Source organism: Stegostoma tigrinum, chromosome 12, assembly GCF_030684315.1.
Source record: "Stegostoma tigrinum isolate sSteTig4 chromosome 12, sSteTig4.hap1, whole genome shotgun sequence".
Lineage (NCBI taxonomy): Eukaryota > Metazoa > Chordata > Chondrichthyes > Orectolobiformes > Stegostomatidae > Stegostoma > Stegostoma tigrinum.
In genome coordinates, this window is record NC_081365.1 from 78,665,237 (window position 1) to 78,682,627 (window position 17,391).

Below are 17,391 nucleotides of genomic sequence, written 5' to 3' on the forward strand. Positions count from 1 at the left end.
TGGTAGACTGCTTAGTAAGGTTAGATCAGAGGAAATACAGGGACAACTAGCTATTTGGATACAGAATTGTCTCATAGGTAAAAGACAAGGAGGGGCTGAAGTGTTGCTTTTCAGGCTGGAGGCTTGTGATCAGCGGCGTGCCACAATGTTCAGTTCTGGGTCCACCTGTTTTTTGTTATTTATATAGATGATTTGGATGTGAACATAGGAGGTATGGTTAGTAAGTTTGCAGATGACACCAAATTGGGGGTGTTGTGGACAGCGAAGAATGTTACCTCAGAATACAATGGGATCTTGATCCGATGGGTCAATGGGCTGAGGAATGACAGCGCGAGCGGGAGCTTGGAGCAGGAGCCTGTCGGGAAGCCGGTGAGTCGTGGTTTTTGAATCTTTAAAAAGCTTACCTCGAGTGCTGGTGTCTTCCATTTCTGGTTGCAGTAGCAGCGCGAGCAGGAGCCTGTCGGGAAGCCGGTGAGTGAAGGTTTTTGAATCTTTAAAAAGCTTACCTCGTGAATAGGCGGAGGGGCGCTGAGCAGGAGCCGACACGGGGCTGGTGAGTGAGTGAGGTAATATATTTGTGTGGTTGTGTTACCCGAAACACTACCCGGGTAGAGTCTCCCACCCATCCTCCTCCTCGAAGCAAAAAAAAGGTTCTGTGTGCCTGATTGGTAAGGTAACTAGTTTATTTTGTATTCTTTATTTTTAAGTCTTGGGAATTTAGAATAATGGGAACGGAGGTCAGGGCAGTTGAATGTTCCTCCTGCAGAATGTGGGACGTATGGGTCACCACTAGTGTCCCTGCTGACTACATCTGCCGGAAGTGCACCCAACTCCAGCTCCTTGAAAACCGCGTTAGGGAACTGGAGCTGGAGCTGGATGAACAAGAGGAGGTACAGGGAGGTAGTCACTCCTCAAGTACAGGAAAAAGGCAGATGGGTTACAGTCAGGGGCCGGAAAGGGAACCGGCAGGCAGTGCAGGAATCCCCTGTGGCCATTCCCCTCAACAATAAGTATACCGTTTTGGATAGTGTTGGGGGGGACAACTTACCAGGGGAAAGCAGTGGGGCACAGGTCTCTGGCACAGAGTCTGTCCCTGCTGCTCAGAAGGGAAGGGGGAAGAGGAGCAGAGCATTAGTCATTGGGGACTGCATAGTTAGGGGGACAGATAGGAGGTTCTGTGGGGACGAGAGAGACTCACGGTTGGTGTGTTGCCTCCCAGGTGCCAGGGTGTGTGATGTCTCTGATTGTGTTTTTGGGATCCTTAAGGGGGAGGGGGAGCAGCCCCAAGTCATGGTCCACATTGGCACCAATGACATAGGTAGGAAGAGAGACGGGGATTTAAGGCAGAAATTCAGGGAGCTAGGATGAACAGAGTTGTTGTCTCTGGTTTGTTGCCCATGCCACGTGCTAGTGAGGCGAGGAATAGGGAGAGAGAGGAGTTGAACACGTGGCTACAGGGATGTTGCAGGAGGGAGGGTTTTGGATTCTTGGATAATTGGGGCTGTTTCTGGGGTAGGTGGGACCTCTACAAGCAAGATGGTCTTCACCTGAATCAGAGGGGTACCAATATCCTGGGGGGGAAATTTGCTAAGGCCATTCGGGTGGGTTTAAACTAATTCAGCAGGGGGATGGGCACCAAAATTGTAGTTCAACTATAGAAAAGGTTGAGAGTAGGGAGGTCCGACATAAAGTTTCAGGGAAGCAAGATGGCACCGGCAAGCAAGAAGTTGGATTGAAGTGTGTCTACTTCAATGCCAGGAGCGTCCGGAATAAGGTGGGTGAACTTGCAGCATGGGTTAGTACCTGGGACTTCGATGTTGTGGCCATTTCGGAGACATGGATAGAGCAGGGACAGGAATGGTTGTTGCAGGTTCTGGGATTTAGATGTTTCAGTAAGAACAGAGAAGATGGCAAAAGGGGCGCAGGTGTGGCATTGTTGGTCAAGGACAGTATTACAGTTGCAGAAAGGATGTTTGGGGACTCGTCAACTGAGGTAGTATGGGCTGAGGTTAGAAACAGGAAAGGAGAGGTCACCCTGTTGGGAGTTTTCTATAGGCCTCCGAATAGTTCCAGAGATGTAGAGGAAAGGATAGCAAAGATGATTCTCGATAGGAGTGAGAGAGACAGGGTAGTTGTCATGGGGGACTTCAACTTTCCAAATATTGACTGGGAACACTATAGTTCGAGTACTATAGATGGGTCAGTTTTTGTCCAGAGTGTGCTGGAGGGCTTCCTGACACAGTATGTAGATAGGCCAACAAGGGGCGAAGCCACATTAGATTTGGTACTGGGTAATGAGCCCGGCCAGGTGTTAGATTTGGAAGTAGGTGAGCACTTTGGTGATAGCGATCACAATTCTGTTGTGTTTACTTTAGTGATGGAAAGGGATAGGTGTATACCACTGGGCAAGAGTTAAAGCTGGGGGAAAGGCAATTACGATGAGATTAGGCAAGATTTAGGGAGCATAGAATGGGGAAGGAAACTGCAGGGGATGGGCACAGTAGAAATGTGGAGCTTATTCAAGGAAAAGCTCCTGTGTGTCCTAGATAAATATGTACCTGTCAGGCAGGGAGGAAGCTGTAGAGTGCGGGAGCCGTGGTTTATGAAGGAGGTGGAATCTCTGGTCAAGAAGAAGAAGAAGGCTTATGTTAGGATGAGATGTGAAGGCTCAGTTAGGGCACTTGAGGGCTACAAGGTAGCCAGGAAAGACCTAAAGAGAGAGCTCAGAAGAGCCAGGAGGAGACATGAGAAGTTGTTGGTGGATAGGAACAGGGTAAACCCTAAGGCTTTCTATCGGTATTTAAGGAATCAAAGAATGACGAAAGTAAGATTAGGCCCAATCAAGGATAGTAGTGGTAAGTTGTGTGTGGAGTCAGATGAGATAGGGGAAGCGCTAAATGAATATTTTTCAACAGTATTCACTCTAGAAAACGACAATGTTGTCGAGGAGAATACTGAGATATAGGCTACTAGACTAGGTGGGATTGAGGTTCACAAGGAAGAGGTATTAGAAATCCTTCAGAAGGTGAAGATAGATAAGTCCCCTGGGGCAGATGGGATTTATCCTCGGATCCTCTGGGAAGCCAGGGAGGAGATTGCCGAGCCTTTGGCATTGATCTTTAACTCGTCATTGTCTACAGGAATAGTGCCAGATGACTGGAGGATAGCAAATGTGGTTCCCCTGTTCAAGAAGGGGAGTAGAGACAACCCTGGTAATTACAGACCAGTGAGCCTTACCTCAGTTGTTGGTAAAGTGTTGGAAAAGATTATGAGAGATAGGATTTATAATAATCTGGAAAAGAATAAATTGATTAGGGATAGTCAGCACGGTTTTGTGAAGGGTAGGTCGTGCCTCACAAACCTTATTGAGTTCTTTGAGAAGGTGACCAGACAGGTAGATGAGAGTAAACCGGTTGATGTGGTGTATATGGATTTCAGCAAGGCGTTCGATAAGGTTCCCCACAATAGGCTATTGTACAAAATGTGGAGGAATGGAATTGTGGGAGATATAGCAGTTTGGGTTGGAAATTGGCTTGCTGAAAGAAGACAAAGGGTGGTAGTTGATGGGAAATGTTCATCCTGGAGACCAGTTACTAGTGGTGTACTGCAAGGGTCAGTGTTGGGTCCACTGCTGTTTGTCATTTTTATAAATGACCTGGATGAGGGCGTAGAAGGATGGGTTAGTAAATTTGCAGATGACACTAAGGTTGGTGGAGTTGTGGATAGTGACGAAGGATGCTGTAGGTTGCAGAGAGACATAGATAAGCTGCAGAGCTGGGCTGAGAGGTGGCAAATGGAGTTTAATGCAGACAAGTGTGAGGTGATGCACTTTGGTAGGAGTAACCGGAAAGCAAAATACAGGGCTAATGGTAAGATTCTTAGCAGTGTAGATGAGCAGAGAGATCTCGGTGTCCATGTACACAAATCATTGAAAGTTGCCACCCAGGTTGACAGGGCTGTTAAGAAGGCATACAGTGTCTTAGCTTTTATTAATAGAGGGATCGAGTTCCGGAACCAAGAGATTATGGTGAAGCTGTACAAAACTCTGGTGCGGCCGCACTTGGAGTATTGTGTGCAGTTCTGGTCATCGCATTATACGAAGGATGTGGATGCTTTGGAAAGGGTGCAGAGGAGATTTACTAGGATGTTGCCTGGTATGGAGGGAAGGTCTTACGAGGAAAGGCTGAGGGACTTGAGGCTGTTTTCATTAGAGAGAAGAAGGTTGAGAGGTGACTTAATTGAAACATATAAAATAATTAGAGGGTTAGATAGGGTGGATAGGGAGAGCCTTTTTCCTAGGATGGTGACGGCAAGCACGAGGGCGCATAGCTTTAAATTGAGGGGTGAAAGATATAGGACAGATGTCAGAGGTGGTTTCTTTACTCAGAGAGTAGTAAGGGAATGGAACGCTTTGCCTGCAACGGTAGTAGATTCGCCAACTTTAGGTACATTTAAGTCGTCATTGGATAAGCAGATGGATGTACATGGAATAGTGTAGGTTAGATGGGCTTGAGATCAGTATGACAGGTCGGCACAACATCGAGGGCCGAAGGGCCTGTACTGTGCTGTAATGTTCTATGTTCTATGTTCTATGAGTTTAATTTAGATGAATGCAAGGTGCTGCATTTTGGAAAGGCAAATCAGGGCAGAATTTGTACACTTAATGGTAAGGTCCTGGGGAGTGTTGCTGAACAAAGAGACTTTGGAGTGCAGGTTCATAGTTCCTTGCAAGTGGAGATGTAGGTAGACAGGGTGGTAAAGAAGGTGTTTGGTATGCTTGCCTTTATTGGTCTGTGCATTGAGTGTAGGAGTTGGGAGGGTCATGCTGTAGCTGTACAGGACAGTGGTTAGGCCACTTTTGGAATACTGCATGCAGTTCTGGTCTCCCTGTTAGAAAGATTTTGTTAAATCTGAAAGGATTCAGAAAAGATTTACAAGGATGTTTGAGCTATGGGGAGAGGCTGAATAGGCTGGGGCTATTTTCCCTGGCGTGTTGGAGGTTGAGGGGTGACCTGATAGAGGCTTCTAAAATCATGAGGGGCATGGATAGGATAAATAAACAAGGTCTTTTCCCTGGGGTGGGGAGTCTAAAACTAGATTTAAGGTGAGAGGGAAAAGATTTAAAATGGTTCTGATGGGCAACATTTTCACACAGAGGGTGGTGTGTGTATGGAATGAGCTGCCAGAGGAAGTGGTGGAGGCTGGTACAATAGCAACATTTAAAACGTATCTGGATGGGGGAATGAATAGGAAGGGTTTAGAGGGATATGGGCCAAATGCTGGCATTGGGGGCTGGATCAATTTAGGATATTGGGTCCAGATGGATGGGCTGGGCTGGGCAATTTCCAAGCTGTACATCTCTACGACGCTATGGCAGGGCCCTCAGCCACGTCCAATCCTTCTCCCATAGCTTTGCCGTCTCCTCCTTCCCTCCCCTACTACAAAAATGATAGGACTTTGTCCTCAGTTTGCAGTCTCCACATTCTGAGGGTCACCCGTAAACAGACGGACTTCAGAAATAGGCTCAGAAACAGGCCACTCAGCCCTTGAAGCCTCTCCCATCAGTCTATAATATCATGACTGATCTGCTCAAGGTCTCAGCTGCTCTATGCTACCAGTCCCTCAATAGTTCCTGATTCCTCAATACTTCAAAAATACCTCCCTCTAAATACTGCCAGTGATCCAGCCTCCTCTGCTCCTTGGGACAGAGAATTCCAAACATTCAGTATTCCCTGAGAGAAGAAATACATCTCGGTTTTCCACGAGAGTCCCTGTATTCTGTAACTATTTCCATTTTGTCTGTTTCCCCTAATAGTGGAAACATCTTCTCAATGTCTACCCTGTCAAGCCCCTTCAGAATCTTGTATGTTTTAATAAGATCATCTTTCATTCCTCTGAAGTACAATGAATAAAAACCAAACCTGTTTAACCATTCTTGATAAGTTAGCCCCTTCACCTAGGAATCACCTTTGAGGTGCCTCTAATGCCCTTTTTTATAAATGCTGGGATAAAATCTCAGCCATGGCTGTTCCAATGCTATGCACAATTGTAACAAGACTTCCCTACAGAATGGAAGCAGGCCATTCAGCCCATTGAGTCCACACCAACTCTCCAAAGAGCACCTGCCTGGATCCACCCTATCCCTGTATTGCCCAAGGTTAACCCAGTCCACCTGGACATCTTCCCATGAGCAATCCACCTAACCTGCACACTTTTGGACTGTGGGAAGAAATCAGAGCAAACTCACACAGACGTGGGGTGAACGTGCAAACTCTACACAGTCAGTCACCTGAAGATGGGATTGAACCCGGGTCCCTGGTGCTGTGAGGCAGCAGTGCTAACCACTGAGCCACCGTGCCCTCTTCTCGCAGCCTGACGCCTCCCCCTCCCCTAACCCAGCAATAAAGGCCAAACTTTGTGACAGTCTGCAATAGAGTCTTAGAGTGTAGCATGGAAACAGACCCTTCAGTCCAATCCATCTGTGCCCACAAAGTTTCCCAAACTAGTCCCATTCACCTGTGATTTACCCGTATCCCTCCAAACCTTTCCTAACCATGCTCCTATCCAAAAGTCTTTTAAATGTTGTAACTGTGCCTGTATCTCCCACCTCCTCTGACAGTTCATTCCACATACGCACCATCCTCTGTGTGAAACAGCTGCCCCCTAGATCCCTTCTAAATCTTTCCCCTCTAACCTTAAACCTATGCCCTCTAGTTTTGGGGAAAAGACCTTTGCTATTCACTTTATCTTTGCTTATCATAATCTTATAAACCTCTATAAGGTCACTCCCTCAGTCTCCTACACTCCAGAGAAAAAGTGAATCTGACCCCAGTGATGGGGTATGTTGTTGGAGGGAATTCTGAGGGACAGGATTTACATGCATTTAAAAGGCCAAAGACTGATTAGGGATAGTCAGCATGTCTTTGTGTGTGGGACGTCGTGTCTCGCAAGCTTGATTGAATTTTTTGAAGATGTAACCAAGAGGCTAGCTGAGGCCAGAGCAGTAGATGTTGTCTACCTGGACTTTAGCAAGAGCTTCAACAAGGTTCCACATTGTAAACCTGGTTAGTAAGGTTAGATCACATGGGATCCAGGGGGATCTAGCCAATTGAATACAAAATTGGCTTGATGGTAGGAGACAGAGGGTGGTGGTAGAGGGCAATAAAGGGATATGAGGGGTGGGTGGAGGGGCATGTGTTGCAATGGAGGGCATGAGATTATATGAGAATATGTGGGCAGGGAGGGGGGCATGAGGTGGTGTGACCTGGCATGAACAGGGCATGGGGGCCGTGTAGGATAAGGGGGAGCATAAGGGGTGAAGGCTAGAGGGCTGTAATTTTGTTACCTTTGCTGGACTGGCATTCACTGGGAGGTGACGAGAGAACCGTCCTGGCATGCAGCAGGCCTATGTGGGCCCCCAGGCTGGTGACCACAGCACCGGTTATTGCCCACATCACTCTCCCACCTCTGGCACGAGGGGCTGAAGATTTGGGGTTTTGCAGCGTGGGGACTTGCCCTGAATCCTCAGTGAGAAGGTGGCCATATCGAGGAGATAATGGAAGTCCTCAATAAAATACAGGTTAGTTAGAACTCAAGGGGGGCGGGGCGGGGGCTGTGTGATATAATGGAATGGTACTAGGGAGAAGAAAATTTACCCACATCTTGGGGCAGAGAGAAGATCCCAGAGAGTTTTGCTTAGAATCTCAAAGGGTTTGACTGAGGAGGTATGAATGCTACAAACTGCTTCCAGTGGCAGAAGCCTCAATAACTGAGGACACAGATTTGAGGAAATTAGCAAAGAAGCTGAGGTGAAATGAGATTTGTAAAATGTTCACACAGCGAGTTGCTGCGATCCAGGGTGTGCTGTCTGGATTGATGATAGAAACATATTCTATAGCAGTCCTTGAGCACAAATTGGATCAATACCTGAAGGGGGAGTAATGGCTGAAGGGGAAACCAGAGATAATAATACGATAAGTCTTGCAGAGAATCATTAAAGGTATGATAACCTTAAATGGCTCAACTTCTATTATAGTCACCCTGTCATTCTAGATTGGGGGGGGGGTGGAGCAGGGAGGATATCCAGCGGAGTACTTGAGCTGAGAGGAAACCAAACACAAGGCTTCACTAAGAGCGATCATAGTATCCCTACAGTGTGGAAACAGGCCCTTCAGCCGAACAAGTCCACACAGAACCTCACAGCATCACACCCAGACACATCCTTATCTAATCTACACATCCCTGGACACTCAAGGGTAGTTTAGAATAGCCAATCCACATCTTTGGACTGTGGGAGGAAACCGGAGCACCCCGGAGAAAGCCCACGCAGACACAGGGAGAATGTGCAAACTCCACACAGACAGTTGCCCGAGGCTGGAATCGAACCCGGGTCCCTGGCGCTGTGAGGCTGCAGTGCTAACCATGCCATTAATACGATAATATAAAGAATTGGGTAATTCCAAGTGGCCCTCGTACAGTGCCGGTTACCTGGATAAATAAGACTTCGGCAAAGTTGTTTGTGTGGTTGAGTTTGACGGTGTGCCTGTCGGAGCACACTGCCATCTCTCTTTGGTTCAGGAGGTAAATGGAGGCATCAAAATTCCCGCGAGCCTCAAACATTTGGATGGTTACTGTTTCCTTCACACCAATACGAACAATCTTTGGAGCAGTGATCAAGTATCTGGAGAAATACAGATGGGGAACAACAATCAGTCAGCCTTCGCCACCCCCCCTTAGGGTTTTATATACAGAGGGCCAAGTTGCACAGACTGGGTTTGTCAAAACCTGAGTTTCAAAAATGGAAGGGTAAGTCTGATTGAGATGTTCGAAGGATTTGATCATTTGGTTAGACAAAATGTTGTGTTCATTTATTCCTCAGGACTAGGCGGTCCTCTTCCTGCACATGCTTCATTCAAGTTTCAGTGTCAGGGCATCAATTGGAAGCATTTAAACAAGCAAGTTGCCTTGACATAGACCAATAATAAAGTTCAGGTCAGCCAGCTTATAGGTCTGTGCACTCCACAAATCATAGTTACCACATAGGACATGCGACTGAGGAGCAGGAGTTGGCCATTTGGCCTGTTGAGACTGAACCACCAGTTTAGATCATGAATGTGCATCTGTGTCAATATTACTTTCCTCCACCATCCTCCAACCCTTCATGCATTGAAACCTATAGCTCCCTGCATTGAACATATTCAATGCATGAGCTTCCACAGCCCTCTGGGGTAGGGAGTTCCAAAGATTCACCACCTGAAGAAATCCTTCCTCATTTCAGTCTTAAATGACATTGCAAAAAAAGATAAAGTGGCTTGATATGGATCAATATTCAAGTCTGTCACCCTTTCTTTAGGTGTGTGTAATCCATAAACAATGGTAACTCGATGTATAGGAACATAGCACAGGAACATGTGAATTAGGAATAGGAGTTGACTATTTGGCCCAGTTGACCAGCCTTGCCCCCTCACATTGTCCCTCAATGACCTCGCCAGGGAGGGACAATTTGCAGATACATTACAATAGAGACTCTTGGAAAGAAGAGACATATAAACAGCCAGGGCTCAGCTCTCCAGGACTCCCTGACAGCTGTAAAACGTTTCCGACAAATGAGAGAGTGGCAACAGGAGAGGCAGAAACTGACCCTGCTCCCCCCACCCCCATGCCCTCTATGATTTCTAATTAACCTGTTCAGGTGTATTACAACACACAGTGTAGGGCGTGTGGTATATAAACACTAGGCCTTCTGGCTCAGAGTTAGGGACAGTACCACTGTGGCCCAAGAGCCTCCGAGCCTGGCTTTACCCTAAGGAAACACACACTCAATCCTCGCTTAATCTCCCCAGTGAAGGACCTGTCATAACAAACAGTGAGAGAGAGGGAATGTTTGAAAAAGTAGAGACTCCCCCCACCACAGTCACTTCTACACTGATATCTTAACTGTTTGCACACCTGATTTTCTCATTGTTTTCTTCAATATAAAGCTTACATTTATTTAGTTCAACCATTGCCCTAGGCCTGACTTTGAGGTTTATTAACTAAAGATGAGTTCAATAGGCAAACAAGGAGTAGTTAACCCTTTCCTTCCCCTTTCATACTTGCCCACCAGGTTGTATTGGGTAAAAAACTCAAGTAGAGAGATTTGAGGGAATGGGAGGAAAATTATTGGGGACTGGCAATAAGTCCAGTTTTCTTTTTCTGTTAATCGCTTTGGAGTTGTGTTTACAAATGTTACAGATTTGATGTGTTTGGCCACGTATGTGGATTGTGTGTGCGCTCTCAGTTTTATGAAGAAATGTTTACATGCGGAGATAAATGTTTCAGAGTCCAGTTGATCCAGAAAAAGGGCCCTTAGTCGCTTGGGTTTGCTTTCAAGTCAGCCACATCAGAAGGAAGTGAGCTTGGGTTTCTAGCATTGTAAGGTAGCAGTGTTAACCACTGAGCCACTGTGTTGGGGAAAGACAGCAGCTTCCTTCCCTAAAGGACATTAGTGAACCAAATGGGTTTTTCCCAGCAATTGATAATGGATTAATGGATTAGATTCTCAATTCAAACTTTTTTCCCAATTGATGTTAAAGGTGGCCCAGTGGTTGTCACTGCTGCCTGATGGCTCTAGGAACCCAGGTTCAATTCCAGCCTCAGGCAACTGCCTGTGTGGAGTTTGCATGTTCTTCCTTGAGTCTGTATGGGTTTCCTCCCACAGCTCTAAGATGTGTGAGTTAGGTGGATCGGCCATGCAACACTGCCCCACAGCATCCAGTGATAACACGATGTTGAGCTGGATGAACACAGCAGGCCAAGCAGGAAGGCTGATGTTTCTGGCCTAGACCCTTCTTCAGAAATTTTTGAAGAAGAGTCCAGGCCTAAAACATCAGCCTTCCTGCTTGGCCTGCTGTGTTCATCCAGCTCAGCACCTTGTTATCTCAGATTCTCCAGCATCTGCAGTTGCTACTATCTCATAGCATGGGAAATGCAGACTTACTGGGATAGGATAAGGACAGTGCCTTCAGAAGATAGCCTGCTTCCACCCTGGAGATTCTATAATTACTGAATTGGGTTGGGGGGTACATGGAAGGAAAATTGCTTCATTCTTATTGAATCCTTTGCCCAGTACTAAGTTTCTCAAACCTTCTTGAAAGAGTGTAACACTTTGAGACCAGTTTGGCGTCTGATTCAAACCCAGTGAGGGCCTGAAAACCAAGAAAATATCAAATAGGCCTTGAGAAAATCTCAGAGCCAGATCTGAAGGAGAAATGTGCAGGACCCCATGATGTCAGGGAACTCTGGAGACGATCTTTCAGTACCCCTCCCCCATGCCCCTAAAATTGGAGATAAGGGAGTTAACAGCAATTGCTTTGACATCCTCCTGTCCCATTCCTGGCTACAATTCCACACTGTAATGGGAATCCCACTCTGCAGTAGAGAGACCAGAGGTCCTTTCCAATTTCAAAGATCCATCATTTGAGGCCTAATCCTTGGGGGATTCAGTGGCAAAAACGTTCTTTAATTCTCTCATAGGCAGACACAAGGACTGAGGATGGTATTTTTTTTGAAACAGGATACCCATTTGCCCTGCTGCCATCTCTGCCATTTATTGAGCCCTTCCTCCCTCCCCGAACCTTACCTGGTTTGAGGCTGTCTGGCAGCTCCTTACTCCACCTACCAACCCCGATTAAACAGCAAGCCTGGCTTCTAATTGGTCAGGTAGGGATCCAATCAGGTTACTGTACCCAACATGGTTCGTGTCCAGGACCCCTGCTTGACCCCTGACATCAGGTTTATGACCGGAATGGGAAGTCCTGCTCATCCTGTTATAAATCCATCCTTCAGGATGGTAGAGTTTGAATGAACCCTAGTGAAGATTCTCTCAGGAATCTACTTAATGAAAAAACAGTTGTTGTTTTATTTTCCCCTCATTGTGTGCTGTTTTGGACTCCCTACCTAAGAAATGAAGGACTTACCACAGAGAGGGAGTGCGGTGAAGGTTCGTTAGACTGATACCAGGGATAGCAGGTATGAGGAGAGGTTGGGTTTATCGGGTTTGTGTCCTGTGGAGTTTGGAAGGATGGCAGGGGATCTGATTGAAATGTATAAAACTCTAACAAGGCAGACAGACTAGAGGCAGGGAGGAGTTTCCCCTGGTTGAAAAGTCTCCAACCAGGAGTCACTGTCTCACAATATGGGGTAGCCAGCTTAGGACTGAGATGAGGAAACATTCCTTCATCTAGCAGGTAGTGAGCCTGTGGAATTCTCTGCGACAGAAGGCCACATCATTGATTGTACTCAAGAAAGATTTTCTGGGCTGATGGCATGGAGGGCAATGGAAAGGGAGCAGGAGGATACCACTAAGATAGAGAGTTGGCCACAGATGGTACAACAAGGACCTATCCTGCTCCTATCTTCTAGGTTTGCTACGTTTAACTATGTGTTGTTGAAGCATTGCTACAATGGGAGGAACAAATGCCTCTCAGAAGAATACTTTCAGCAAATTGGTCTCAGGTTTCACCCCCTCTGCCCCTAGAGTGGGACATGATGAATTTGGATCAGCGTGTGTTTGGGTCACTCTGTGAACGAGATAAACTCTGGAGTGGAAGGGACCCTCAAATGTTCAAACATACCCCGTCCAGCAACTGAATTGTCCCCTCAGCAGCCTTGAGGGGCCAGGGAGGAGCCAGGTAACTAACCGTCCATGCATCTGCATTGGAAACCACCCAGGACAGTGCCCAGGGCTCCAGGAAGAGCCCAGTTTTGGGTAGCAAAGTGCAAAGATAAAAGTATTACTTACGAAGGTGCTTGTTCGGTAACTGACATGCACCAAGAGGCACAAAGCAAGAATACCAACAGCTCCATCACTCAAAACAAGCCAAAACGACAGCAAGCCAAAACTGCCTGGGTCGAGCAACTGACTAGACAAACAGAAAACCTTGCAGGCTTTTTCACGTCAATATTGACCCCAGGTTACTCATTTACTTACAAATGTTGAAACCTTCACAAAGCATTTTTAACTTCTCCACCCTGAAGCCTCAGGCACAAAGTGATCTCCACTGGGGGGTCTGTAACTACGAGGATTTGGGTCACATTCCACGATCAGTGTTTTCTGTGGCGGTTACTTCCAGGGCTTCGGACTGTGTGACAGCAATAGTGAGTTGAGTTAATTCACTTCCTGAACGAGGGCTATTTCCAACGGAAATTTATCCGGATACAGTCCTCCTGTACTTAGCGCGCCTGACTGTAGACAATACTGAGACTGAATTACAGCCAGCTCATAAAAGACCAATCCATTTCATGTCCCAACTCATACATCACTTTCTTCCTAAAATAGATTTTCTTCATAAGATTTACAAAAATTGCATGACCTGATCATTCAGAGTTGGCATCACATAAAAGTATAATCCATGTTTTTTTCCAACTCTGCATACTGCTCAGTGCATTTACACATACAAGTAATATTTACACAATATGGTACATGTTGAACATGCAGAATGAGGGTTGCCCCAGTTCCTTGTCCCATCAGTTTACTCTAGCTAAAAGGCTTTAGTCTGAGGCATTTTCCACATTGCATCTCAGTCGTAGCTGCCCCAAGCTTCAGCACAAGCCTCTGACTGAAGCCCCTGACCTTCGATTGTGCAATGCTTATTTAGAGACAAGGCCTTTCGCTGTGAGACCAACAATTTTCAGCCAGCACCATTCACTGAATAGATGGCCGCCTGGCACAGTTAGTGGCTGTCTCATTGCATATCCCTGGGACCAGATCATAAATCACAGAGTCCCGCATCCATGAACGCATTTAAAAAAAAAACTCAGAGCTTACTTTAGAGTGAACCACAATTTCGTCAATGCTGTGAATTCCCGAGAAAAGGTTCACAGATTCCATGAGAATTGCCGATTTCAATTACGTTGGGAAAACCGAACATTGACAATGTTCCCATTATCATTGACAATTCTCCACCAGGTGGCAGACTTGAGAGCTGACTGCTATATGCTCTAATTTCCAGAAGTGGTTTGGTGTTGGGGACACATTGTGGTGTTATCGAATGGGATCAGCTGAAATGCTTTAAAGGCGCTATGTAGATGCAAGTTGTTGCTCTTCCAGTCACTGATGAAGACCAAACCCTTGAGGATTCAGACTGCTGCCTGGGAACAGTCTGTCTTCCAAACACAGGAAAATACCCAAACACAATGTCAGTGTAAATCCCACACCTATTTATGGGGATTGGCCAACAGAATTATGTCAATTAGATCAACCAACCAAATATCTGCTCAGTAAAAATTCACACAGTACCAGGATTTGAACTGGATGGTTTCACTGCCCTAACAAACAAATGAATTGATTTTCTTAGGCTGAGAAATATTAGTCCCTGGGACACTGCGCTCAGTATATCACCTAGCATTAATCCTGGAGTTACTGACTTATAAAACATAAGTTATCAATTAATCTTTCAATTCAAAAGTCATGGTTCATAGCAACAGCTGCAGGAAAGTAACTGCTTTTTTAAATCCAAATTCAAATTGTGTTTTAATGCAGAGAACAACCAGCTTCTGTTGGGCAGGAAAGACACAAAAATTTAACAAAAAATGCTTCTTACAATCCACAAGCATCCACTCCCTCCACCACTGACGATCAGTAGCAGCAGTTGTACTGTCTACAAGATGCACCAAAGATCGTCGGAAACAAAAACAGTAGTTTCTGGAAAAGCTCAGCAGGTCTGGCATCAGTGGAGATTCTGAAGAAGAATCACACAGGACTCAAAACATTGTCACCCTCTCCCTGCTCTCACAACCCTCCCCCCTTCCTCCCTCTCTCTCTCTTTCTCTCTCTCTTCTCTCTCCCGCAACTACCAGACCTGCTGAGTTTCTCCAGTATTCTCTGTGTAGATTCTGTTATCTCTGCTGAGATCCTGTTACAGTTTTCCAAATTCCCCACATTCGGATATATCAGTACAGTCACACACTGACCAATAATCTTCCTCTCCCCTCGAAGACAATAAGGACTGCAGGTGCTGGAAGAGTCTATCGGTGTGTGACTGGAAATGCACAGCAGGCCAGACAGTGTCAGAGGAGCAGGAAAGCCTTTCTTGGACAATCTCTGTCCATAAGTATCATGAATGTTGGGCTCAAAGTGCATTTGCTGGAGACATATTGCTGGAGAAACTCAAAAGGTCGGGCAACATCTGTGGAGAGAAAGCCAAAGCCATTAAGGTTTTGGGTCCAGTGACCCTTCTGCAGTGATGGAGCATTTGCTGCATTGTAAATGACTGAAACATTGACCTGGATCAAGCAACAATGCATCTCTGTAAAAGCTGTTGCACTTCACATCCCATCAATATTTTACCCCCGTGATGAACAATTGTTGAAGGACTGCGGCAAATTAAACACTGTGAAATAGTTGCTGGGTTACATAAGGGGGCTGGTGTTGTCTCACCTCAGTAGTCTGATAGGAGAGGTGCTGACATCTGAAGATGCTGTTTGTGAGTTCTGTATTGAAATATTATCTCCATCTCTATCAGGAAATATTTCTCAGGCATAATGGGGATGTCACTGGGCTGTCATTCCATGTGCTAAGTTCAAATCACACTCTTGCAGTTGGATTAGTGCTAATACAGTGCTTTTCTTAGATGGGCCTTCATTAAAAGACCTGGAGATGAGGGTTTACTTTAATAAGGCAGCAGAGGAAATGAGTGAAGGGGGTGGGGTGTTCACCATGGTGTGTCTGTACATTAAAAAAAGGCCTGGCATTAATGTTACATCTTTGCTGCATCTCCTGTGGTGCTAGTGGCCTAAAGGATCTGACCGGCCTTATGAGCTAGGGATTTAGGACTTGAGCCCAGTCTGGGCTAAGCTGTGATCTTGTTTAGAAATACTCTCTGTTGCAGGTAGTTCTGCCAGAATGCGTGTTTCATTAACACAAATTGGCTGTAATGCGATTGATGAATAGTGAACTTTCTGCTGTATAGGTATCGCGATTTCCCTATAGCATGAATTTCTACAGTGTAAGGTCACACAAGAATGCAACTATTTCATTATAGGTGACCTATCTGTATCTGTCTCAGGAAAAGTTTCTCAGTAAGGTGCACAGCACTATAGTGACAATGTTAATGGCCTGTAATTCAGACGTATGTCCTGAGTACTTTGTTCAAATGTTCAGAATGTTGCCTGCTTCATCTTGGTTCATTCTCCATCCAGTATATCTATGATAAACATTTTGCCTTTTGTCTGTTGAAATCATATGTGTGTGTGTGTGTGTGTGTGTGTGTGTCTTTGTCTCTATGTGTGTATATGTGTCAATGTATCTGTGTGTGTGTGTGTGTGTGATTGTGTGACTGTGCATCCGTGTGTCTATGTGCGTGTACATGCGTGTGTCTGTTTGTGTGTGTCTATGTCTGTGCATGTGTATATGCGTGTCTGTGTGTGTGCATGTGTATGTGTATGTCTATGTGTGTGTGCGCATGTGTGTGTGTTTGTATGTGTGTGTGCGTGTTTGTGTGTGTGTGCACATATGTGTGCGTGTTTGTGTATGTGTGTGGGCGCGCGTGTGTGGGTGTGTGTGTTTGTGTTGCATTTGAGATATTGAAGGTGTGTAGTTTAATTGCAGAAACCAGAAATATTTTCTTTTGACTGCTATTGTTAAGGTTAAACACACAAGAGAATGGCTTCTGAAAAGCAAATCTCCTCCTGTGTGTCCCTTTTGTTCCAGCTCCTCAACACTCACTCTCGGTGCCACTTCCGACACCATGTTACACGCTCAACTCATGAACTGAAAATAAGGTTTGTTCGGCGCCGTACATGTGGACAGGGATAGCACAGGGCAAACATAGAGGAAAATCTCCCCTAAATCCTTAAACTCAAATTAAAGGCAAGGTAAAGATCCTTTGACACCTTGTGTACTTTCAGGATGGGGGGGTAACAATTAGGGGAGGTGGAGGTGCTGGCCTTGTGGTATTATTGCTAGACATGTTAATCCAGAGACCCAGATAATGTTCTGGGGATCTCGGTTTGAATCCCAACACAGCAGGTGGTAGAATGTGAATTCAATAAAAAGAATCTGGAATTAAAAGTCCAATGATGACAATGAATTGTTGGAAAAACATATCCAGCTCCCTAATGTCCTTTAGGGAAGGAAACTGCCATCCTTACCTGGTCTGGCCTACATGTGACTCCTACCCAAAGCAATGTGGTTGACTCTTATCCGCCCTCTGGGCAATTAGGGATGGGCAAAAAATGCTCCCTGACCATCGAAGCCCTCATCCTGTGAATCAATAAATACATGAAAAAGGTTCACATATAGAATAATTATCCCTCAATTCCTTAGAAAAGGGGGTAGACAAACGATGGGGAATTACAGGCTAGTTAGCTTAACTTCTGCAGTGGGGAAAATGCTTGAATCTATCATCAAGG

General features: G+C 45.7%; 1 protein-coding gene across 3 annotated transcripts in view; it reads right to left on the minus strand.

Annotated features, from left to right (window-relative positions):
* LOC125457341 (complement C4-like) overlaps positions 1-13,086 on the minus strand; it is a 65,421-nt gene extending 52,335 nt beyond the window's left edge. For 2 of the 3 annotated variants that reach the window (XM_059650479.1, XM_048541479.2), the window contains exons 1-2: positions 12,782-12,897; positions 8,488-8,680 (exon numbers count right to left, since the gene is read on the minus strand). In XM_059650479.1, the coding sequence (XP_059506462.1) occupies positions 8,488-8,680; positions 12,782-12,846 (258 nt within the window). In that variant the 5' untranslated portion in view covers positions 12,847-12,897. Of the gene's footprint in view, positions 1-8,487; positions 8,681-12,781; positions 12,898-12,970 lie in introns of those variants that run through there. The other variant, XM_048541481.2, reaches the window with a different exon arrangement.
* Positions 13,087-17,391: the final 4,305 nt, after the last annotated feature.